This window comes from Gavia stellata, chromosome 22 (assembly GCF_030936135.1).
Source record: "Gavia stellata isolate bGavSte3 chromosome 22, bGavSte3.hap2, whole genome shotgun sequence".
Taxonomy (NCBI): Eukaryota; Metazoa; Chordata; class Aves; order Gaviiformes; family Gaviidae; genus Gavia; species Gavia stellata.
The window spans coordinates 9420301-9443858 of record NC_082615.1 but is presented as its reverse complement, the minus strand read 5'-3'; the positions used below and the strand labels follow the sequence as shown (position 1 = coordinate 9443858).

Sequence of the window (23558 nt, the reverse complement as noted above, 5' to 3'; positions counted from 1 at the left end):
ACTACCCCTCCGGCCAGTTCCACCCGGGGCCCCGCGCCCGCCCGGGTCCGGGTCCGGGTCCGGGTCCACCCGGGGCCCCCCGCGGGGAAGGCGGCGGTGCTCAGCCCCCGGGGGAGGCGGCCCCGGGGGGAGAAGGCGGCCGCGCCCGGAGCGTCCCTCGCCCGCCCCGTCCCCGTCCCCGTCCCCGTCCCCGTCCCCGTCCCCGTCCCCGTCCCCGTTCCCGTCCCACGGGGCAGAGCCGGGAGCGCGCCCGGGGCTGCCCGGCCCGGGCCGGGAGGTGCCGCCGCCCCACGGGCGGGCGGGGCCCGGGACGCGGCCAGGGGCCGGTCCCGGGGCTGCCGCCCCTCCCGCCGGGGCGGGGACGAGGCGCGTAGGTTCCCGGAAAGCCCCGGCCCGAGTTTCGTTTCTCGCGTCCCGGGGCAGCGGCAGCCGGGGCGATGGCGGTGCTGCACCGGTCGCCGTCGGAGCCGGGCCTGGCGGCGCTGGAGGAGGAGCTGACCTGCTCCATCTGCCTCTGCCTCTTCAGCAGCCCGGTGACGGTGCCCTGCGGGCACAACTTCTGCGCCGCCTGCCTGGAGCTCTCCTGGGCCGGGCTGTCGGGGAGCTTCAGCTGCCCGCAGTGCCGGGCCACCTTCGCGGGCCGCCCGCAGCTGCAGAAGAACACGGTGCTGTGCCGGGTGGTGGAGCAGCTCCAGGGCTGCGCCGGGGCCGAGGAGAAGGCGGCGGCGGCGGGGTGCGGGGCGGAGGAGAAGGCGGGGTGCGGGGCGGAGGCGCCCCCCGTCTTCTGCGACAGCTGCCTGCAGGCGCCGGCCGTGCAGACCTGCCTGACCTGCACCGCCTCCTTCTGCCCCGAGCACCTGCGGCCGCACCAGGACAGCCCCGCCTTCCGCGACCACCAGCTCTGCCCGCCCCTGCGCGACCTGCAGCAGCGCAAGTGCCCGCGGCACAACAAGCTCTTCGAGTTCTTCTGCAGCCAGCACGGCGTCTGCATCTGCTCCCTCTGCCTCCTCGGGCACAAGCTGTGTCACACCACCCCCCTGCAGCTGGCCAGAGCCAACGCCGAGGTGAGCGGCGGGGGCGGCCGGCTCGGCCCCGGGGCTGGAGCACCCTCCGAGGGGCACCCCGGGGCCTGGTGGGTCCCTACGTGCTGGGCTCATGGGCCGCGGAGTGCCGGGGGGGAGGCTGGACCAAGACCTGGCCTGTAAATCTCGTGCCCGCCCTCGGCAAACTGTTACCTGCCCGCCAACGTGCGCTCGAGCGCATCTTCAGAGTCGTTCCCTGCGTTTTCCTCCTCTCTCCAAGACGGCGCTCCGAGGGCCTGGGAAGGCGCTATGGCGGGGTTGATCGCCAGCTGCTGTCTTGAGCTGGGCTGACCGGCGAGGCCCCCCGCCTCTGCGGGGTCGCCCCCGACTCGGAGCCTCCTCTGCTGCTCACCGCAGGGTATGCTGCGTGCCTGTACCGCAGGCTGACCGAGGGACTGTACGCAGACGTTGCTCTATGTATGTTCTTGTGAAGCGAAGAACTGTAAAAGTAGCCTAGGGGAGAGCTCTAGCACGTAGGTAAAGGCCAGGAGGAGGTTCTCCATGGAGTGGAAGGGTCCTGCACTTTGGTCACAACAACCCCAGGCAATGCTACAGGCTGCGGGACGAGCAGCTGGAAAGCTGCCCGGTGGAAAAGGACCTGGGGGTGCTGGTTGACAGCTGACTGAATATGAGCCGGCAGTGTGCCCAGGTGGCCAAGAAGGCCAACGGCATCCTGGCCTGTATCAGAAATAGTGTGGGCAGCAGGAACAGGGAGGGGATCGTGCCCCTGTACTCAGCACTGGTGAGGCCGCACCTCAAATACTGTGTTCAGTTTTGGGCCCCTCACTACAAGAAGGACATAGAGGTGCTGGAGCGTGTCCAGAGAAGGGCGACGGAGCTGGTGAGGGGTCTGGAGCACAAGTCTGATGAGGAGCGGCTGAGGGAGCTGGGGTTGTTCAGTCTGGAGAAGAGGAGGCTGAGGGGAGACCTCATCGCTCTCTGCAACTGCCTGAAAGGGGGTTGTGGTGAGGTGGGTGTTGGTCTCTTCTCCCAAGTGACAAGTGATAGGACAAGAGGAAATGGCCTCAAGTTGCTCCAGGGGAGGTTCAGGCTGGATATTAGGAAAGATTTCTTTCCTGAGAGAGTGGTGAATCATTGGAACAGGCTGCCCAGGGAGGTGGTGGAGTCACCATCTCTGGAGGTGCTCAAAAAACATGTGGATGTGGCACTGTGGGACATGGTTTAGTGGGCATGGTGGGGTTGGGTTGATGGCTGGACCTGATGATCTTACAGGTCTTTTCCAACCGTAGTGATTCTGTGATTCTCTGGAAGGAAACCTGCCCGTTGTATCTTACAGCGCAGCTGAAAATTAGAGGGTAGATGAGTAAAACGCCCTTGAAAAATGTAGGTAGCCAAACTCTCATCTGTTCAGTGAGGGTGTATACTGCTTATCCTGCAAAGTCCTCCCTGATTTAGCTTAGCAGCATCTTGAATTAAAGGAATAGGTAATTCGCATCTGAGCAATAAAACCCTCAATTAAAACGAGAGGGGTGAACTGGAGCGTTAACCTAGTGCCCAAAGTCCAACCTGAGAGCTAACGTAAAGTTTATTCTTAGCACTGGGAACTGCTGTGCTTATGAAAGCACCCAGGCCTTATCAAAGGAGTGAATCAGCAGTGTGCGCCTTGCTGTTGGGAGAGGTGGAGCTGCGGGGAGGGTGCCGGCTCCGCAAGCTACACACGTGCAGCAGAGTACTTACACATCCTGTAAGGTTGAAGGAGCAGTAGGTTTTAAATTGATAGTACTAAATGCTTACGGGGTTATTTAAAACTTTCTGCAAATATGATTCTTACTCCAGTAAGCACAACCCGACTGAGAGCCGACGTGGCAACTGCTTCTCTGAATTACTTTCTGATCTCTTCTGTTCCAGTCGGCGCTGAAGAAGAAACTGATGGAGCTGCATAATCAGTGTGAGAGAGCTGCCCAGGCAATGACCACTGTGAAAACAAACCAAAGCCAAGCTGCTGTAAGTGGGTACCTGTTCAAAATGCTGTCAGGTTGCTTGGCATATGCTGGCCACTGCGTGTTGTTGCTGCTTGTACTCTTGTGACAATGGCTGTAGTATTTGATTGCACTGGCAGGAGAAGATGTTATTGGGAAGGAACAGAAAAGAGGTGTTTTGGCAGAGGCAGGCAGCTCCATGGAAGATGGGAGTAATCCAACCACTGTGCAAGGGCTTTACACCCACACGTAATGGGTGCTGATGCACCCGACCCGTAATGGGGCTCAAACCTGTCCTTTCCTGTTGCACCAGAAAGCGCATACCTGTGCAGCCCAAGCTAAAGGATTAGTGAGCTGTCATGGCTGCACCAGTGCGGAGAGCTGGGATGTCTCTTCCCCATAAATTACCACAACTAATCCTTTCTGATTAGCTGATGCTCAGGGTTGCCATTTCTGCTGACAGCTGGATCGGGTACGTCTCACTTGTACCATCCTTTCTGAACCAAGTGGCAGAGACCAAGAAACTTGAAAAGCCGCCAGGGTAGCACTTCTGTGCTCCTCTGGAACATCTCTCCGAGGATCCGGAATAACTTTGTATTAACCAGAGATGCCACATCTCAGAGGCAGAAACAGCTACAGCCGTGCAAGTGGGTGTGCGGTGTCCCAGCCCGCCGTGCACAGCCCAGTCCCAGTGCTGGTAACTGCTAGATGGCACGGCGAGCCTGGCCTCTGCCCGGCAGCCCCCGCAACGGGGGTCTGGAGACTGACAACAGGCCTGATTTCGTGGGAGTAAATGACTTTTCTTTCCAAACTACACAGAAATACATAGCTTTTCAATTGCCTGTTTCAAGTAATTGAAGCCTATGTTCCTCAAAGGCTTGGGTTTTTCTTGTAGTAGTAACAAGAAGTACCCTGTCCACAAACTGTTCTTTTGAAACCAGTGTCTGTCTGTTCTTGTCTGCTCCAGGAAACAGCTGTCAGAAGGACAGATTTGATTAGAAGTGAGTTTTCAGAAATTAAAGCTTTAATTGAAGAAAGAGAAAATCAGACCTTAAAAATAATTGCAGATGAAGAAAAAAGAGTTTGCAGTAAGTTTGATTATATTTACGGTGTTCTGGGAAATAAGAAGAATGAAATTCAGTCTCTCAAAGATCAGATTGAGATGGCGCTGACTGAAGATGATGACATTCTGTTTTTGAAGGTAATACATCCTTTAAATGAGAATCCAATTCTTTGTGTTTCTAGAATGCCGAATCACAAAAACCTGCTGTGGTAATCCTGCTCTCCAGCCACTTTCAGTCAAATGATAATGCAGTCGTGTGCAAGAACCTGCTATAAAACGATGTACTGATAAGTACTCAAATATCAATGGAACAGTGCTGAAATGAAGTGGTGTCCAGTAACTCCCCCCAGTTCAGCCTCTTCTGCAAGCGGAGGGGCCAGTGAGTGAGAGAATTCATCTCCGTGAGGTGTTGCAGCTCCATGCCGTGACACCGTCAAGTAGATCTTTCTCACTGCTTCAGCTATCAGTTGAGAATTAACGCATGTGGGTTGCCGCTGAAATTTTGCCATGGGTCGTGTCTGACTGTAGCCTTTGCTCCTTTGAATTTGAGATGAATGCACGAACCCCACCCCTTTTAAAGTAACTTGGTTGTATTTTTCTATGTCTGCTACACGAGGTGGTCTGCATAAGATCTTCTATTTCTCATTTCAGAGAGCAGCAGCACTGCAACGAACTTCAGCAAAAGATGCTTTCGTCCCTGTGATTGAAATGGACGAAAACTTGATACATTCCACTTACCAGTCTGCCATTAACCTTAAAGACATTGTGAAACTTTCAGTGACTCAGTGTAAGGAGAAAAAAGCAGAAGGTACTGTATCACTGGGAGAACTGGCATTTTCTGCCTTTGAGTTCAATTGAGGGATTGTCCCCCTCCAACCCAAATATCATTTAAAAAACCCAAACAATAGTGCAGCAAATACAGTTGTTTAATATAAATTGTCTTCTGACTTCTGTGGTCCTCCATTTGCAAACAAAAATGCTACAGTCTGGGCTAAACTAGCAGAAAAAGTGTGCCAGTGTCTCTTTACTTTTATCTATAGTTGGGTAAGCTGATGAGTACCGTGATGCTATACCCTTCTGGCACAGCTCAGCCTTTATTCCTTACAGTAATTTGTTTTGATTGTGTAGCAGGGTTGGATGCAGTTAGGATGTGGATTTGAGGGGAGACATAAAACGCTTTTGAGTGATAGGACAGTGGTCACCCAACTGTAAAGGTGCTGATCGTGTAAGCGTTGTAGAACAAAGCCCTACTTACCGAGTTAAGCCAAAGCATCTTTTGGACTGGGGCGTGGGTATCTTCTATGCAGTTTCCATCTCTGCTGAGTATCACTTAAGTTCTGTTCACATGACTGAAAAACAAGATTGAAAAATGTCCTTGTTCATGCATTGCTGTCCTGGCAATACAAACCATAACGTAAAATATCACCATTGCAGTAAAACTAACACCTGGGAAAACTAGGCCCCGTCCAGCGGCTTCTCCGAACAGAGCCTTTGTTGGGAAAAAGCCTCCAGGACCACGTAAGTACTAAAGAACATCATCCTCTCTAACTATGGTTTTACCATTAAATAAGAATCCAGGCCGTTACCCAAGAGCTGTTTGCTCTAGCAGGGATGCAGTGATTATCTGTAGGGAGCACTTTGGCATGGGGAAGGGAGGGCGTTTTGGGTTGTTTAGCGATGGATGCCTTGTGTCAGCTGTAAAGCAGCAAACTACACAGATATGATGGTGGATTAGCCTCAGCGTGCGCCGGTAGTGGTGTCTGTGCAGGCTGTAAAGCAAAGCAGAGCCTCCCCACCTCTGGGTCTTGCAGGGTTTTTTCCCCCTTGTACTAAACATCTGTTGGCTTGTTTGATGGATTTGTATGTACTGAATCCTGCTTATGAGTTGTTCATCTTCTGTTTTTTTTTTTTCTTTCCTCTCCCTCACAAGAGCATATGCCCAAAGAGAAAATCCTTCACCAGACTCAAGCCACTTTGACGGTGGAGGCAGATACCAGTAAGTGGTGATTAAGAGCAGCCTTACTCAAACATTTTGCTGGCTATGTCTCGCTTACAGTCTAAGGCTGGGGTGATGGAGCCAGTCTTTGTGGCAGGTTATACTGGGGCCTTTCAGTGTTGTTTTGTCCAGGTGCTGGTATTAACGTGGCACTCTAGCCTGTTTGGAAGATCTTCCATATTCTTTGTTTGAAATAAATCCAAGTGTTAAGAAACTACTTCTGTTACTGAGCTCTTGACACATGGTCCTTTCCATTCACAAGCCCGGGGTGTGGAGCACTCGGCGGGGTCCGTTGTGGATTGCTGGGGTTGCATGAACTTGTAGCTCCTGTTGCTGCACTAGAAGATCTGTTGTATAAAGAAAAGGAATAGTCTATGTGCCTCATGGGAACAGGCTTATTACCCCTTGTCCTAATGGGTTGCATCCTGGAGTAGAGAGGAAGCTCCTTCCAGGCTTATGACCCTGTGAAATAGGAAGCAAATAGTATGTTGTGCTCCATGTGTAGCTTGCTGGTGTGGGTGTATTTGTCCATGGCTTCAACGTGCTGGACTGTCAGCTTTATCTACTGCTGCAGCCTCAGAAGAGCCATGATGACGGTGTTACAGCTGGCATAGTCTATCAGCGGCTTTTCAGTCTCAGTAGGACTCACAGTTCACTTTTATTTTTTTCCTCCAGAGGAGAAAAAGAAACCTGCTAAAGTTGGTGAGTCCAAACCTTCAGCATACTTACTCTAATTTTCATTGACTGTTCTTAAACAGGTAAGTAGATGGTCGCTAGTGTTGGTGTATTTAGCAAAAGTTCAACTCTTGCCTTGAGAAGGCTCTTAGTTGCGGTGAGAGCGATCAAGCACTGAAAGAGGTTGCCCAGAGGCAACAGGGGATTTTCAAAACTTGACAAGACTGTGAGCAACCTGAGGTGATACTGAAGTTAACCCTGCGTGGAGCAGGAGGCTGAACCAGATAACCTCTAGAAGCCCACTCCAACCTGAGGGTGTCTGTGACTGTGGGTTAAGCATGCAGGGTTTCTTCCCAACTGGCCTAACTCTCTTTTCTTCTGTCGACACAGCGCCAACCACGGGACCGCTAAATGCTGCAGCTGCCGCTTCAACTAAGGAGCTGATAGACAGCTTTCTGAAGAAATCCAGGGAGGAGCTTTTGCAGTGTAAGACACTCAACATTACACTACTTAAAGATGAACTTCCTGCACTTACTGCACTGGTGTTATGTGCCCTCTGTAGTTACCCGACAAAAATACTTCTGAGGGAGTTTAGTTAGCTTAGTAGGTTATCAACAGGTTGTTAGAAATGAAGGAAATTTTTGGAGGAGAAGGGGGCAGGAGGTTTCTAAGCGGTTCTTCTGCAAGATGAATCAGATTTATCTTCAGTATTCATGTATCTTTATGAAGGTAAGTGAAGTTTTCTCAGTAACGGCTTTGGTTTCCCCCAAAATGGCTGCATTAGGGTAGCCTAGAAATACGATGAAACACGCTGGATTTTTCTTTGAAATGAAATGCAGGCTTTTATGCAAGCCCATGATGGCTTGCTTAAGATGCCATACCAGGTGGTATACAATATGGTATACCTTTTGCTGCCAGAGCAGCAATCCCCTCTTCTGCCAGCATCTATTTGGGTGGTGAAGGAATCCCATGGGGATGCAGGAAGGAAGGAAACTTGCCCTTCATTTGCCTGCTGTGTAACACAGAGCTGCTGTTGAACCCAGCAGCTATTACTGCCTAAGAACTGCCTGCCCTGTGGAGGAGAGCAGAGCAGGGAGGTAGACACGCGTAGGACCAAGTGCCTTGGCAGGACCGTATAAATAAAAGTGCTTTGCTCTTCAGTACCTTCAAATGATTCATGTCATTGCAGATGCTGCTAACATCACACTGGATTACAACACAGCTCATAACAAAGTGATTCTGTCTGAGAGGTATACCAGGATGTCTGTCTCGGACACCCCCCTGAATTATAACCACCACCCCCAGCGCTTCATCGATTGTTCCCAAGTGCTGGGGTTCCAGTGCTTCAAGAGAGGCATCCACTACTGGGAAGTGGAAATACAGCAGAACAACTTCTGCGGCATTGGCATCTGCTACGGCAGCATGGACCGGCAGGGGCCAGAGAGTCGCCTGGGGAGGAACAGCAGTTCTTGGTGTATTGAGTGGTTTAATTCCAAAATATCATCCTGGCATAATGATGTTGAAAAGTGCTTACCCAATGTGAAGGCTACCAAGATTGGTGTGCTGCTCCACTGCGAGGGAGGGTTTGTGATTTTCATGGCTGTTGGGGAGAAGCATAACTTGATCTACAAATTCAAAACCCAGTTTACTGAAGCCTTGTACCCTGCCTTCTGGTTATTTTCCAGTGGCACTGTTCTCTCTCTCTGCCAAGCGAAACAGTAAGGTCTTGTACCTTAACTTAGTTCGCCTGAGTACTTACATGCAGATAATCAGTCCTGCAGCAACTCTTTGTATATCTTAGTCTAAGAAGTCTCAAAGATTGTTTGTTTGCTATGAAGATTATTAGCTCTTTTAAGCAACTTGGGAGATCTGCTGATTCTTTGGTCTGAATTGCTAAAGCCTTTAGATAGTGATTTAGTAAAACTATGATAGTAAGAACTACGATGAAAGGTTTTGCAAGGACCTTGATTGTCCTTCTAAAAGCAAAGTTATGATACGAACCATTGTTAAATGTCTTCAGTAGCCACTGTGGTTTCTCTGGTTTGCTGTAAAGGTTTCCAGAGTTAATTGTCAGGTCTAAATGTGTTTCACGGGTAGCAATAACCGCTTTGAGAAAGAAATGGGAAGAATTCCTTGGCAAATTCAGGTTCCAGGCTTTGAGGTAGGTCTCAGTGTTGCCTTTTTCTCTACAGGCAGACTGTTGTCCATAGTCAGGATTTGCAATACACGTGTTCTCAGTGTATGAATCTGTGAGATGGTACAGAATGAACTATTAAAATCAGTAAGTTCAAGTCTTACGATGCTGTTATAAAAGCCAATATGACAAATCCCATCAGAATGGAAATGCAGAGCCTTTTAGAGCTGATGGATAGGAAATGGTGTCAGAATCACCAGGAAATAAATAACATCGACTCAGAGACTGGGAATACACTAGAGAGTCTTCAGGAGGACATCCTGCAGAGCAGTAACATGTGCCCTGTAATAGTACAGTTGTCGGGATGAAACGTTTTGTCTCATGTTCTGACCCAGAATGTGCTTCACATCGTCACACTGAAGGCTCTTCAATGTCTTTTTTGTGTGCTGAGGAGTTCAGGGAGTGCATTTTTGGGAGCATAGATGTGCTGTTCGCTTAAAGCAGGGTCCGCTGTCATAAAGCTCTTCTTCTTTGTGAGGCAGGATATTCTCTGCTGGTGTATCTTTAGTTGTTCAGGTGGTAGAAACTGGATTTCCTACATGTTATTGGGACTGATTTGAGGACTCTCAAGACAGTGTGTACAGTACATCATAGAAAATGCTGCTTCCTCTCTGCACGGAGCCTGCAGGCAGATGGGTGAGTCTTTTGAAACATACAGGGAATTAGCACAAAGGAGAATATACTTCCATTCCCACTGCAATGGATTTTTTATTCTCCTGGTGTTCTTTGCTTTGGGTTGTGGTATGTATGTCTTCAGAAGTCCTTGCCCCGTACAGAGGAATCTGTACTTCTGCATTTCTTACTTACAACTTTAAAACAATCAGTAGGCAACCAAGGTGTTTGGATCTCATAGTTCTTGGGCCTGTATCTTGTTGATGCCTCTGGACTTACCGTGCTAACTCTTATTTCTTGTAGTAGCTTATGAAGAACAGGGAAGCTCACGCGAGAGAATTCCTGGACTTTGATTTGTAAAACCCCCTTATGGGACTTGGTGAAATAACTGCCAGCAGGAGCTTTGTGGTGTTAGAAGGCTCAAAGGAACCTCTGTGACTACATTTCACATTAGCCAAAGTGCTTTAGGGAGAGACTTGCAGTCTCTATTTTTACATGGTTTGTAAACTCTTAGTACTTTGACAAGGATAGCGTAAGTCTGATAAGACACTTCCATTTCTTTAGCAAGAATAGGGTATGGAATCAATGGTGGACCTAAAAGTGCCATGGCTGTCTTTGGAGAAGTTGTATTATCTCAAGGGTCTCAGCTTTCCAAAGCCCAGTCAGCACTAAAACGACCAAACTAAGGAAAATACTTCAAAAGGTATGGAAGGAGGATGTGTCCAGCTAGGAGCCAACAATGAATGCAAACCTCTTTTTTTCTGCACTTCCAGTTTTTCAGCAGTGAGGGACAAGAGCCATTTCCTCTGAGAAATCCTGTCCCTTTAGCTGCTTGTCCGTGCCACAGGGCTGCAGATCCACTCAGTAGAGTGCTGACGGAGTCCTCTGTCCCCTTGTTCCTGGGGAAAAAAGTGCTCCGGCGGTTTGTGCAGTGGAGGAAGTCCAGATTTTCTGTTGCTTGCTTCTTGACTTTAAAGGGGTGTCAATATTAACCTCTAAGTCTATGGGCTTCTTTAGCCATAGTCTGGAGTGATACTCAAGCAAAGTAAAGAAGAGCTTTTATTTGCCGTGTAGGACAAGGTGGCGTTCTTTAAATGTGACATTGGTGTATGACCAACAACATATAACACATAACGTGTTCTGGATTACCACGCAGTGAAACAAGACTGCTGCTGTATTCCTGATTCTTTTTTTCGTTTGTTTTCTTTTGTGCTACGAATGACCAGAAATGATAGAATGAGGTTCTGTTAATTTGGAATGAAATGAGAAATGCGTAACTGAATTGCTGCACCTCTGAAACCTGTTATTTTGCATAGCTTCAGATATCTTGGATATATTGAAACATTGGTGTGATACAACATTAGGAAAAAATACTAATTACAGCATGATAAATAATGGTTCAAAAGCCTCTTCAACACAACTGAAGCGTTTTTACTCAGCCAGTAATGATCAAAGCTGTACTAGTTTTAAACAGAATATAGATACAAGCATGTGTTTTAATTATACTTCTCATTTTAATACTATAAAGAATGTAACTTATCCAGTCTAGAAAAATAACTAATTCTGGTGTTAAAGCTATGAGGATATGGAATGATTTGCATATTAATGTATGAGTGAGAGTAAATGGAGAAACACCCACTGAAAACTTTAAATTTAATCTCTTTTTCAGTGAAACGCATCAGTAAAATACTGCAGTTAGAAAAATAAATGCTTATGTAATTATAAACCTGTTGATTGTACTGCTCTATTAGCCATGTACTTCAGTATGTATACTATATGTTATTTCATATAGATGTGTCAGCTAGACATCCTTGTCAGGGCAATAGATAGATTTTATGCCAGCTATTTTATGACTGTGTCTGTAACTGGTTTAGAAGTTGACTGTTGCTGATCTTTTCAGCTGTGAAGTGAATGGATTGTGATATTTTGAATTCAATAAATGTTTGTGGTAAACCCTAACTCTAAACGTTTTGTTCTGTGCTCAAAGTTGAAGCAAGCAGTAAGGAAGGCAGAAATAAAGATGCTATAGTGTACAAATAACAGGTCTCTTACTGTGTAACTCAGAGTTATACGAGAACTGGGGAGGAGAGAAAAGAAGGATTGCTGCATAGGCTGTGGTATCTGATTCGGGACTGTCAAATGCCATCCTAAACTATCTATCATCTCCTTCACCTGAGCTATGCACCCTGTACCAGTAACACTGCATCCCAGCTAAGGATGAGGGGAACATCCCATCCAGTACAGAAACTGGAGACCTTTTTGGGTAACCAAAAACACCGTCATCAGCTGGAGGAAGATGAACAACTAAGGACTCACTCAGTATGTGCAATGGGATTGCTTAAAAAAGGCTTAGGTGATGTCCAGCATCTGCCAGCTTAAGTTACATCTGGAAGCAGCAATGGGTGATGATTCCTAATGTCACTCAGTGAAATCAAACTGAAGGGCTTGTGGTTTGCAACTGCTGCTTTCCCATGTGGGCAGCGGCGAGCAGCTCACCAGGGAGCTGCTCTGGTGGCTCAACAAACTTCTAAAAATTACCCAAAACAAAGGCACCCACAAAACAAGTTACAAATTTACTTACTTAAAGTTCTCCACGTGAGTCAGGCTGATGGAGGTTGTGGGGAATAAACTCTCCAAAGAGTTCCCAGAGAGTCAGGCAACGGTATTGCTTCATCAGCAGTGGCAGGTAGTACAAAAACTAGGGGAAAAAAAAAGAAATCCTCATCTTCACTAACTACTTGTCCCATGATGTCCCTGGGCTTAAGGTCAATTAGGTCTGCCAGAGTTTGGCCTCAGTTTCCAAAGCAAGACAAATAGATACTCAGAGCCTGTGTAAACTTGACTGTGACTACAGCCTGGGTCTTGAGCAGATACTGAAACCCCAGAGAAGTCAGCACGCTCATTGCTCGTACAAGGTCTGTGTTCTTACGTCCTGATTTCCTCTTGATTTAGCTTTGTTACCACTTTTTCACAGCAAAAGGAACAACAGACTTAGACTCCAAATCATGTTCTCTGGGAACATATGTGAAAAATGTTTATCAGGATGATTTCCTTATGCTTGTTTCTCTTCCTAAAATAAAATTGTATTTGGCTACTGTTTAACAGACTGTGTTTCTACACCCAGTTCTCTGACTCTCTCCCCTCTCTCTCCCCCTTCCCAATTCCCTCCCAACCGAGTGGCTGCTACTCCTCAAATAATCAGTATGTCAGTTAAAAACATGTCATGGTGTGGTCATTGTATGGCTCCTATTCAAAGTTCATGTCATTTAGACTTTCATTGGCAGCTATTTTGTCCCATTAAAAAGTTCAAGACAGCAATTTGTGAATCTTGCTCAGCCAAGTAGAACTGTGAAAAAAAGGAGTTATTTCAAAAGTCAATTAATTGTGGTCTGTCGGAGTGCTCCTCATTCAGTTTTTTTCCAGGCCTTGTCACGGGCTCACATCTGTCAGCCCCGTGTTTCCCAGGCTGCTATCAGATGCCCTTACACTGAAAATAATGGGTTTATTCATACCATTTATTGGACTTTGTGTGGTAGACACATTTGTATATTATTTTACGGTGTAACAATTCCACTTACATAAAATATAGGCAATTATGTGAGTCCGGCCAAAGCACTAAGGGGGGATGGGAGGAGCCACAATTAAAATAATAAAAGCTGATTGAAAAGAGGCAGATAATTTAGGTGAAAATACCATCACAATTCTTAATCCGAAATTAATTCAACAAAACTTTATAAGGAGGCAAGTTAATTGTATTTTGTCTGTGTTTATATTAAACTCCTTAATGTTTTTCAATGTAAGAAAATAATTTGTACTTTTTACAGCACCTATGTTGCGTTTTAAAAATCAAGTCATTTTTGGTGGAGGAAGAAAGGCTTTTTTTGCTCTAGGGTTAGGTTTTTCCCTCAATTTAGAGACAGAGTTTCCACATTTGTCTGCAAAGGAATGTTGTGCCTTAGAAGCCTGATCCTGCAAATCCTACTTTTACTCTCCTGACTGCAAGAAGGTAATTCATGTATGGTTCCATTTATACCCAGTCAAAACCAAAGTTTTAGATCAAATTATCAGCAACACTTTTCAATGAAGTGTAACAGGTTCTCTTTTGGAGTCAGGAATATCATTCTTGCAGAAGTAAATCTCCTAGGATTCAAGTCAAGCATTCATTTTGTGTGAAACTGATACTCAAGCAGTTTGGCTATCCTTAATCTTGACACTGTCATAGGTAAGGCCATCGCAATTTTGCTGTAACTTCTCGAGTTCACAGTGCAGAGGGCTGCTGCTCTGCGGCACGCTGCAGTGAGTGCTCGGACAGCAGACCCGGAGCCCCTATATTGCCTGTTGGCCCCCAATTCATTTCAGGTGCTTGCCTACGGATGACAGTGAGAGTACTCCTTTGACTAGTGAGATGTTATTTCTCTGAAGATAGATCAATGGCTTTCTCAAACATTACTCGGATTATATCCTGAGACAAAATTATAAATACGCAAAGTATGACTGTACTAATTACAGCAGCATAAATTACATATCTCTAAATTATCACTGCAGCGTACTGAAACCAAAACTCATCGCTTTGTAATGAAGATAAGCATTTAGAAAAACTATAAATATTCTTAACTCTGACTCTCTGTGACTATTTTGGAAGCCTTGCTAGATTTCGACAGAATGAGATCAAGACCATTAAAAAGAGAGAAAAGGTAGACTCTTGGTCAAGGACAGAAAAAGAGAAAAAAATTATTCCTCTTCCCATGTTGAAGTTAAGCGTACAAATGTCGGTGCAGAATGAGCTCTTTCACTGATAGGAGGAGGTATTAGATACTTGAGTCAGTGGCAAAGCTCAGCATAACCCCCGCCTTCCAGACTTTGGCACGCAGCTCCTATGCCTTCCCGCTAGAACTCTCAAGGTCTCCGAAAGCCACAACTTTGCTATTTCATACTGTGACAGAAGACTTATTGTCCTACTTTGTTATACAAACAGGGTTCTTACCCTTTTGTTTGAGACAAAAGTTGAGCTTACATTTCAGTGAAAAATATTGAAATGTTTGCCTTAAAAATAATACTAGAATTGGAGAAAGGGAGTGAATGACTCAAACCTCTAACAAAGGGAATAAGCCTGTATTCATGTAACTAATTTCCTACAGAATGGTGTGTTGAAAATTCAGTGCGTTTGAAACTGCACAGAAAAGGCAAGGTAGACATGAGGAAAAGACCAGCTGCATTCAAAAAGGGCCAGATCCACGCTGGTGTAAGCAGGCAAAACCTCATTCAAATCAGTCAAGAAGACTTAGCCCGCAGTGTCTATTCACAAATCTTTACTTCATGGTGTTGGTCCAGTCATTCGAAGACTCGTTAGAGATTCTTGCAGCTCTTTTGTCTTTCAATGAATGGGGGAAGCGTTCTGTGCCTCTTTTGATTCTCTATCTACACATCAGGCACAAGTCCAGAAATGAACAAATGATTAAGTGCATAAAGAGCCCTGCTGCTTTATGAAATGTTACAGATCAGAAGGGTTATGGAAAAGGCTTCACTTCCTTCCTGGAAGAGGCTGAAAGACTTAAGCTTTGCAGTGCCAAAGGGGAAAATGTTCAACATGCTTCCCTCAGTAAAGATAATTCATTGGGTTAAATTCAACCACGGTAAAGAAAGAAGATCACGCGTTCGCTTGCAGTTGTTCACAAATGTGTTTTGACTACAGCTTAGATCCCCCCTTCCCCACACTAGGTCCAACTCAAATCTTAAAGTTGGCACTAATGAGAGCTGGCACCCAAATTCCACCAAGAATTGTCTCTTATTGCCTCAACCCTCCATATGTGAAACAGTGATAGTATTTAACCCCTTCTGACACAATTTTCCTGTATGCAGAGTTGGAGAAATTGATCCCCAAAGACTGAAAAAAACCCATGAAGATGAACATGAAGATGCTTTTGGCATCCTTACTTAGGTACAGAAAAACAATTCCCTGAATACATGAATCACTGTGCTTTTGTAAGGCTGCCTGGCTCTATTTATCCATCTTCAAAGGAGAAAAATGCACAGAATTTTTGAGAAACAATTGAATGAAGTGTTTAGTGCCATAAAAAATCCTCTCTCTTCTATATGGTTCTTGAACACAGAATGACAAACTCCTGGGATGTGGAACTTCCTGTAACAGATGTCTGGAGCCATACTGATTACGTCTCCTTTAGAACGCCTAGGACTCTTTTGAAAGGTTTTATCATCTACGGAGAGAACAAGCAACAGAACAGAATTTACATGGAAGATTGCTGCTTTGTGGAAGACGCTGACTCTAACCACTAAGCAAGAATTATGGTCAGCCGTAGCTTAAACTCCTTGTTGCTGTTCTTCACCTCTTTTACTCCCAGTCCACCTTTCTATCTTTACAAATTAGCTTCATTTTTGCTGGTTTGAATGCTTCATGCCCTCAATACAATTGGTCTCAGCCCGTTCTTTTGCAAGGGAGGCAAACAAAGAAGTATGGGTGAAGTCGGCATACATTCAGTGACACATATAATGAAGCAGTGGGCATTAAAACTGCTTGCATCATATGTTTTGTCTCTGTCCGTTCAACATCTTGTTGTCCGAGAAGACTCAAATGAGAACATAAATGCAACCGGTGGCTCCTATTGTACACAAACTAACCCAGCCAGTGCAAGGAAGAGTATTCCCCTTCAGTTTTTATTCTACTGTGGCTAAAGAAAGGACTCTATGGTTCAGTTAGAAACCATGTGAGGTAAGATGCCAGGGGAGGAAACATTGCTTGCAGCCCTCAAAACTAAGTACTTGGAAAGCCACAATATCACCCAAGGCTGACAGCTTAAAACACCGGGAGACAAAATTAAAATGCCCTGACCTAACCACAGCTCCTTGCTGTGATAATGGCTGTCCACCTTGTCACACTGATGAAGTCACTGAAATTAAAGAGGGTATTGACCTGATCTTATGTTACTCTTCCACTACTTTACTGCTCTTCCACTGATTCAACTTTTCCATCTTACCCCAACGGAAACACTAGCTGCTTTGCCCCACTGTTACTCATATCTGTATCTAAACATCCTCATTCTTGGTGTTGGAAGAAATTTGGACCCAAAGTAAACAGCAGTAGCACTACTGATTTTATCACAGCAGAACTTTTTTTGAGTGAGAGCACTTTAGACATTACATGTTTTCCCCAGAAAGGTCAGAATATTGGTTTAAAAGCTGAAACAAATGGAATCAAAAAGATTTTCTCCAAAGAAGCTTTTTACCCGACCACTCGGAAACATTTGGGTACCTCTACTAGTTACTGCTATCATGATAGTTATCTCAACTCTATGCAATATAGGGAGATTACAGTCAAATAGAATTAATATATCCAACATCCATGATCTCTAATAAGCTCTTCATTATTCTCACTGATGGCACGGATTTCAGGTTGCTCATTGCAAAGCTGTCAATTCCACAGAGCTGTGCATTAAATCGCCATATCACATGTGGTTTTAAGGATCTTGTTTCACTTCACACTGGATTATTTTAGTTTTTCAACCATTCATTCACTAAACTACTTATTTGCTTTAAAAAGAACACATTATTTCAAAGGGATGTTGCTCTATGAAAGTAAATATTAATTGTGACATTAATGCTATAAGAAATGGCTAAGACCCCTTTAAAAGGCAAAAACCCACAAAAATTTGACATACAAATATACAAACCAAGAAGAAATGCAGTACCTCCGATCTATACTAGAAAGAACATATTTTATCTCATATTTACAGTGCAAATACCAACCAAAGAAGAGTACTCCATTTAAAATCTCAAATGCAGCATTGATCTCCAGCTCTCAAAACCCAAGTACTTGGATATCCCTGTACATCCTCCAATCCTTTACAACAGCCAGTTCTCTTGGCTCTTTCCTGCTGTGCACTGAACAATAACTAGAGCTAGTTGTGGGCCCAGTACTATGAATACCAAGTATTACGTTCTCATGCAGACAACACTACAACCAGAACTTTTCATTATTTCAATGCATTTCCCAAACACCTTTTCCCACCCGGTAGTGATACGGTGTTAGCGTTCATATTAGCTAAAGTGCAGTATCCCCCAGTGGCCCGTTTGCATGGGGAGCAAAATCAGACACTGTCAACCGTGCAGAAATCAACAGAGCGCTGCAGAATTACATCAGCTATGATTTTGCCCCGCAGGGTTAGTTAATCTCTTTGCTAACATACAGAAGGCAAAAAACCTGGCAAACCTGCCAATTGCCTGAAGGTTTAGTAACTATGGCTAAGACTATGGTTAGCATTCTTTACAAAAGAAAAAAAAAAGGCCACCTGGAAGGGAAATCAAGTAGACATGGAGGAGGAAAGAAAAAAAATCTAGAGAAAAAGCACATAGTATGTACGCAGAGCAAAAGACGTTAGAGAGAATTTTGTAATACTGAACACAAGCTGCTTTCTAACCGCAGAAAAAAAAGACAACCTTTTCAAAATTCAGGGTTATTTTGTGAGGCAAAGATGATGTGAAGAAGGGGAAACTAATGCAACTAATGCAAATGTGGATCAAAAGTCAGAGTTTACAGGGCTCACAGAGCCATTATCTTCAGGAAATTCTCCAGGCCCCAGTTTTGGTGAAATAGTTAGCTCTAGTCCTTGGTTTTAACTCTACTTCAGACTCAGTATCCAAAAACGAGGCTGAAATTTTTCAACTCTCAACTCCGGTGTCACTCCTGTCAGTTGAGCTGAAACTCACATGGGTTGGCTCCTCTTTCTCTGGCGGCCTGGTAAATGAACATGAAATCTTTAAACCGAGGAGCGCAGCCCAACCAAGCTTCACCAAAATGTTCATTCCCAGTGAAAAGGAAATCTCCGCCTCCCTTCTTCACCTTGCATTGCAGCAGGGTTCGTATAGGGCCTCGCCATCCACCACTTGCTTCATCCTGCTGGAAAATTCTGGTTTTCTGTCTGTAGACTTTTTGGATGCTGACATCGACCTGTGACATGTGGTTCTCTGAATCATGGGAAACGTTTCGGATAGATCCTTTCACCACTAGATGTGAAGAAGACAGGAGTCGGTTATAGAGCAGCAGGTAAGTAGTTCAGGTACTAGGAGCTCACTGAATGAAGTAACTGGAGAAACAGATTTGTAGGGCAGTTTGCACACCTACCACCTACGGGCAGACGCATTTCTGAGCTTACGCTGCATCCTTTACACTGAGGATCCCTACCCAAACAGTGCTACATGCTTGGAAACGTGCTTTATGACTACTCAAATCAGCTACATCTGAGGAAACAGCATATAACTTGCTTCACAATGCAAAGCTGCAAAGGATAAAAAAGGCACAAGGAAAGAGGTCAGCTCAGGCATTCAGTTTTTTCATTCTATGTTCCAAGACAATGACTGTCACAGACCACCTCCCTCCTGTCTCCAGGGGACTCCGAAGCTTTTCCTTTGACAGCAGTACCAGCGGTTGATCCAAGAAGAATTAGAATATGATTTGATTGGAAAAAAGAAGAGCTTGTTAAATGTTTTTCATTTAAAGGTTTGGAATTTTCTCCCTCAAAAGAAAATGGCATTCATCCAGCCATCAAAGGACACTTTGGGAGTTGATGAACGACATGTGGAACTTTTAAAGTGGCTTTATCTGAAGTCTTATTTTAAAATCACATAGCATACACATACCTCCTTTTCCCAAAAGGATCCTAGCTGTTGTCTGGGAATGAAAGCGTAATAAGCCATAGTCTTTCTGACTGAAAGCATCCTTGGCATCAACTGTGCAGAGAATGAAACATCCCATCTGACAGGTGTTTGCTGTCCTGAAGCCACCTTTCTCATTCTCACCAGCCCCATTTTTTGCAGCAATCAATTATTCTTCTATTAACTAAATGAATTTTGATCCCATACCCAGAGAAGGCTCAGAAAGAAACACGCTGCCATTTGAGCCATGAGCTCGTGAGCAAATGAGAGGTTACCAATGCAATGGGAACATAACTGTGCTTCTGCCACAAAACTCGTTCATTCGGGAAGGGAGAACTCAACAACCCAAGAGGCAGAAAAAGGTTATTTCTGAAGTTTCTGAGAAATTCCTCATCTAATTCAATTTCCAAGGGAATCCAGAATTTTTGTAACAGATGTCTCTGCTCTTTGTCTCCCTCTGAGAGTGATCATTTTTAAACAGATGCAGTCAAGTCTTTTGACAAGCTATAATGCACTCGTTCCTGGCGCTCCAAGTTGCTCCTGCGCTGCTCAGGGCCTGGTGACTGAAGACCTCCATCTTAAGAATAACTATAAAGCCCCTATTCACCCCCAGTATCATTTACACTTTCATTAGCAGCTATTTTCTCTAATCAAAAAAGTTGATGATAGCGATTTGTGGGCTTAGGGCAAGGAAGTCAGGCCATAAATACAGTTCAAAGGGCTATTTCTTCTGGTCTGTTGCTCTGTAAGTGCAAGTGCCCCCCATTGTGTGCCTGAGCCTCCACATCTGTCAGTCTCCGGTCTTTCAGGCGGTGCGGCGGGAGAACACCACGCATGGGAACCAGTAACTTCATCAAGTAGAAACAATGGGCTGGATTGCATCTATTAATTTAGAAGAAGAAAAAAAATCCCCAGGGAAGGAGCACGCTAAGGGAAGCATGCTCCGCACTCTGTTTTTGTGTTAGCACAAGGATGTGGCGTGATTTTATCAGCAGCCTTGAAGTATGGCAACCCTAGTAGGAAAGCAGTAATCTGGTGTTTTGTTTTAAACATTGAATAGAGGTAAATATAGTTTATAGTCTTATTTCTTTACATAGGTATATTTACAACAATGTAATTGTGGCCACATGGAGAGGCAGCTCTACAGCTTTAGCTGTTGGATGTAATCAAAGAAGTACAAATTTTAATGTGTAAAACTATGGGAATAAAATGAGCAAATCGTGATCAAAATAAAAAGAAATACTGATTTGATGGTACATTAAAAGCTTCTTCCATTTTCTCTACTGAATAATGCAATATACATTTTTTTCTTTTTATTTCTTATCTTACGGAATATTAACTGCTTTGTTTTCTCATAAGGGAGGAAACTGAACTAGTATGTCACTGAAGAAAGTTTAAGTCGCCCAAAATCCTTAGCTCAGTTACAAACAACTCACTGCTTCTGTAGAAAAAGAACTAGGAAGCGTGCAGATTGTGAGGGAAGAGAGAGGGCATATTCATCATCGGGCGGAAAAATACGAAGGGAATCAAAAGGACCATACCAAGCATGTATAACTTGTATGTGTGCCTACAAGCATGTGACTTTTCTATGTGCGAGAGCCAGCAGCACACTTGTGAGAATTACTTTCAGTTCAGTTTTGGATCATAACCTTTCCACCTGCAGGAAACGAGGACCTTGAAAAAAAGCTTCTCCCTTCTAGGTTTCATTTTTCCCCCCCATTCAAATTCTCTCTCGGATCAGCGAGCACAGTCATGCCGCTATTTTAAGAAAAGCAGCAAATAAATCCAAACAATCAATGCATAATTAAAGGCCAAATGACTTCCCTTTAGTCAGCTTACCAAAATCACTGCTGCAAATGGCCATAAGAAGCTCCACGTTGTCACAAGGACGACACATAGCTAGAAAAAAAGAAGAGTTAGTTACTTGTAGTACTATGTAGTACTATGTCTCATTGCTAAAGGACTGGTGAATTACGAGAGGAAATGGGGGAGAACTACTAGCTTAAAGAGCATTATGATCAGATGCAAACCAAAATTCTTGTTATGCAAACACAACTGAAGCAAAGAAATAAGCACAGGGGATTTGCAAGAGTCATCGAGCGACAACAGGGCCTGATAGCTTATAAACCCTTTAGCAACTGATGAAGCATGCAAGAAATACAGCAGAAAACACAGCACCTGGCACATACCTATTCTCTATCGTTTTTCAACCTTTTCAAATTTGATTCTGTTTTGACAGAAAGAGGGGGAGATCCTCCTATATTACTTCTGGATTACAAAAGACAAAAATAAAGACAAGCATCTGTGTGTGTGCTGGGAGCTACGATGACTTCCGACAACGTGCAGCTCCACGGCCAGGGAACACTCCAGCATTGCCTACTGAAACACTAGTAATCCAGCGTGGATGCGGTTGAATTTTATTCCAAGTGCGGGGCAGCAGCATAAGTCATTCAATATAAAGGAAAACACCCCACACCACATCCGAAGCCTTCACAAGTCTAACACCAGGTGGTAGGGTTCATGGAATCAATCAGGCTCTGTTTCCCCATAAATGTCATTTGTTATCCACACACTTGGTATATACCCTGTTGGTTATCACAACTCCCATTTGAGTACTGGGCAATCAGGCCAGCGATCCTAGTAAGCACTGCCTAAAATAAGCAGGTTCCCTGCGTTAACGCCACGAAGCTCCAGCAAACAGTAAAGCCATGGAAAGCAGCACCTTGGACAAAGAGGAGAGGACGACCCAGAAGTACTATAGTTGCTCTTTTTATTTAACCTCTCCATTTTAAGGGTGGCTTCTTACCATTTTCACATGGCTTGAATACTCCCCTTTTTGACAGGAGGTTTGCCCAGGGTATTCTTTAGTGGGGCAGCAGGAATATAACGGCAGCAGTAGGTGGGTCCCGGTTTTTCAGAATGGGGATGGAAAAGTGCCCTCTTCAACATCAGCACTCCTTGGATAAACAAACGTGTGTGGCGGGGGGAATAAGAGCTATTAGGTGCCGGATTATGTTGGTGTAAGAATAGGAAAGAAAGGTAAATGAAGTTTCAAGCAATTTAGATGGCTAATCCCATTTTCAGAAGATTGTTCTAATTTCCAGCGACCGTCTTGAGGCCTTGGGTTCCTAATGAATTTAAATCCCCTCTGAACATAGAATTCAGGCTCCCAGAACCCTCTCAGGCGTTCTCAGCGATGGTACTGCCAGGGGCTGGGGACACCCATGATCACAGGGCATACATCCAGGACCAAGCTGGCTGCTAACGGAGAGACAGTTTCTCTTTATATTGCAGTGTCCCCTCCCGTGCCTACAGGATACCCCTCACAGTGGAAACCTGAAAACATCCTGCACCCACCACGCAGTCAGCGAGCTGGCAGACGGACCTCGCTTGCAACAACAAACCCCTCAGCCCAGAACAGCTTCTGTCACTAGGGAGGCACTGACACGGTCAATGGGTATCAGATGCCACCTTGGATCTGCCCCAACAGCAGAGCCCCGAGGCTGGCCCAGCTCTTACCTTCGACCAGTGCCATCTTTTTGAAGTCGGGGCCAGCAGCGCTCTGGTTGCTCAGCAGCTCATACTGGAAGCTGGCCGTCCGGCGGCTGATGTCCCTCTGCGGGCTGGCCTGCAGGAAGAGGGCCACTCGTTGCGGCGTGTGGGCACTGAAGCAAGACACGTGGTGGGGCCGAGCCCCTTCTGCCTCGCTTACCACCAGATGCAGCTGCCCAGCATGTTCCACGTAGATGCTGGCACCCTGGAAGTCACTGGCGGGCTTGATGCAGACAGTGGTGTGCCGGGCACTGGAGAGGTTGGGCTCCAGAATGACGCGCAGGGCTCGTGTGGGGTACATCCATTCCAGGGAGCCCTCGGTGCAGCGCAGATGGACCTGCTCCACCGCGCGGGAACGGGGCTCCCAGCCCGAACCGCTGCCAAGACAATACCATCAGTCCATCACTAATGATGCCCACGGCACAGGCAGGACAGCCCAGCAGTCGCTGCTACCCTGGCTGCCCAGAGAGCCAGGTCCTGCTCCCACCTCTGACTACCCTAATGACTCCTACAGTAACGTCCTCCAGCTGGGCTGCCCTCCCTCCCGCACCTCCCCGCTGGGCTGCCCTCCCTCCCGCACCTCCCCGCTGGGCTGCCCTCCCTCCCGCACCTCCCCGCTGGGCTGCAGCGCCATGGGGAGGGGAGGGGGGTCGCTCGCACCCGGTGCTGTACCGGGGTGCACGGAAAGGAGCCTCAGCCCCTTTTGCCTACCTGCAAATCCGTGCCTGGATGCCTGCAGCATCCGGAAAAAAATGACAGAGGATAACTTCTTTCTGCT

The 23558-nt window shown here is 45.8% G+C and overlaps 2 protein-coding genes across 2 annotated transcripts; one reads left to right on the top strand and one right to left on the bottom strand.

Annotated features, from left to right (window-relative positions):
• The first annotated feature begins 437 nt into the window (after window positions 1-437).
• TRIM25 (tripartite motif containing 25) lies at window positions 438-11556 on the top strand. The gene is made up of 9 exons (XM_059828080.1): window positions 438-1064; window positions 2952-3047; window positions 3990-4223; window positions 4737-4893; window positions 5520-5603; window positions 6016-6081; window positions 6757-6783; window positions 7147-7242; window positions 7946-11556. Exons 1-9 carry the CDS (start codon window positions 438-440, stop codon window positions 8476-8478), a joined length of 1920 nt encoding a protein of 639 aa, XP_059684063.1. The 3' UTR covers window positions 8479-11556.
• A 6707-nt stretch (window positions 11557-18263) lies between these two features.
• LOC104262070 (meteorin-like protein) lies at window positions 18264-23162 on the bottom strand. Its single transcript, XM_009818305.2, has 3 exons — window positions 22748-23162; window positions 21068-21127; window positions 18264-18580 (listed from the first exon to the last, which is right to left on the bottom strand). Exons 1-3 carry the CDS (start codon window positions 23079-23081, stop codon window positions 18264-18266), a joined length of 711 nt encoding a protein of 236 aa, XP_009816607.2. The 5' UTR covers window positions 23082-23162.
• Between the last annotated feature and the right edge of the window lie 396 nt (window positions 23163-23558).

Bases quoted from the DNA above. Each gene is read 5' to 3' on its own strand.
- TRIM25 (XM_059828080.1), top strand. From the start codon at position 438: ATGGCGGTGCTGCACCGGTCGCCGTCGGAGCCGGGCCTGGCGGCGCTG. The intron at 3,048-3,989 runs GTAAGTGGGTAC...TGTCTGCTCCAG, and splicing joins CAAACCAAAGCCAAGCTGCT to GAAACAGCTGTCAGAAGGAC. The intron at 5,604-6,015 runs GTAAGTACTAAA...CTCCCTCACAAG, and splicing joins GAAAAAGCCTCCAGGACCAC to AGCATATGCCCAAAGAGAAA.
- LOC104262070 (XM_009818305.2), bottom strand. From the start codon at position 23,081: ATGTACCCCACACGAGCCCTGCGCGTCATTCTGGAGCCCAACCTCTCC. The intron at 21,128-22,747 runs GTAAGAGCTGGG...CTTTTTTTCTAG, and splicing joins AAAGATGGCACTGGTCGAAG to CTATGTGTCGTCCTTGTGAC. The intron at 18,581-21,067 runs GTAAGCTGACTA...CTTCACATCTAG, and splicing joins CATTTGCAGCAGTGATTTTG to TGGTGAAAGGATCTATCCGA.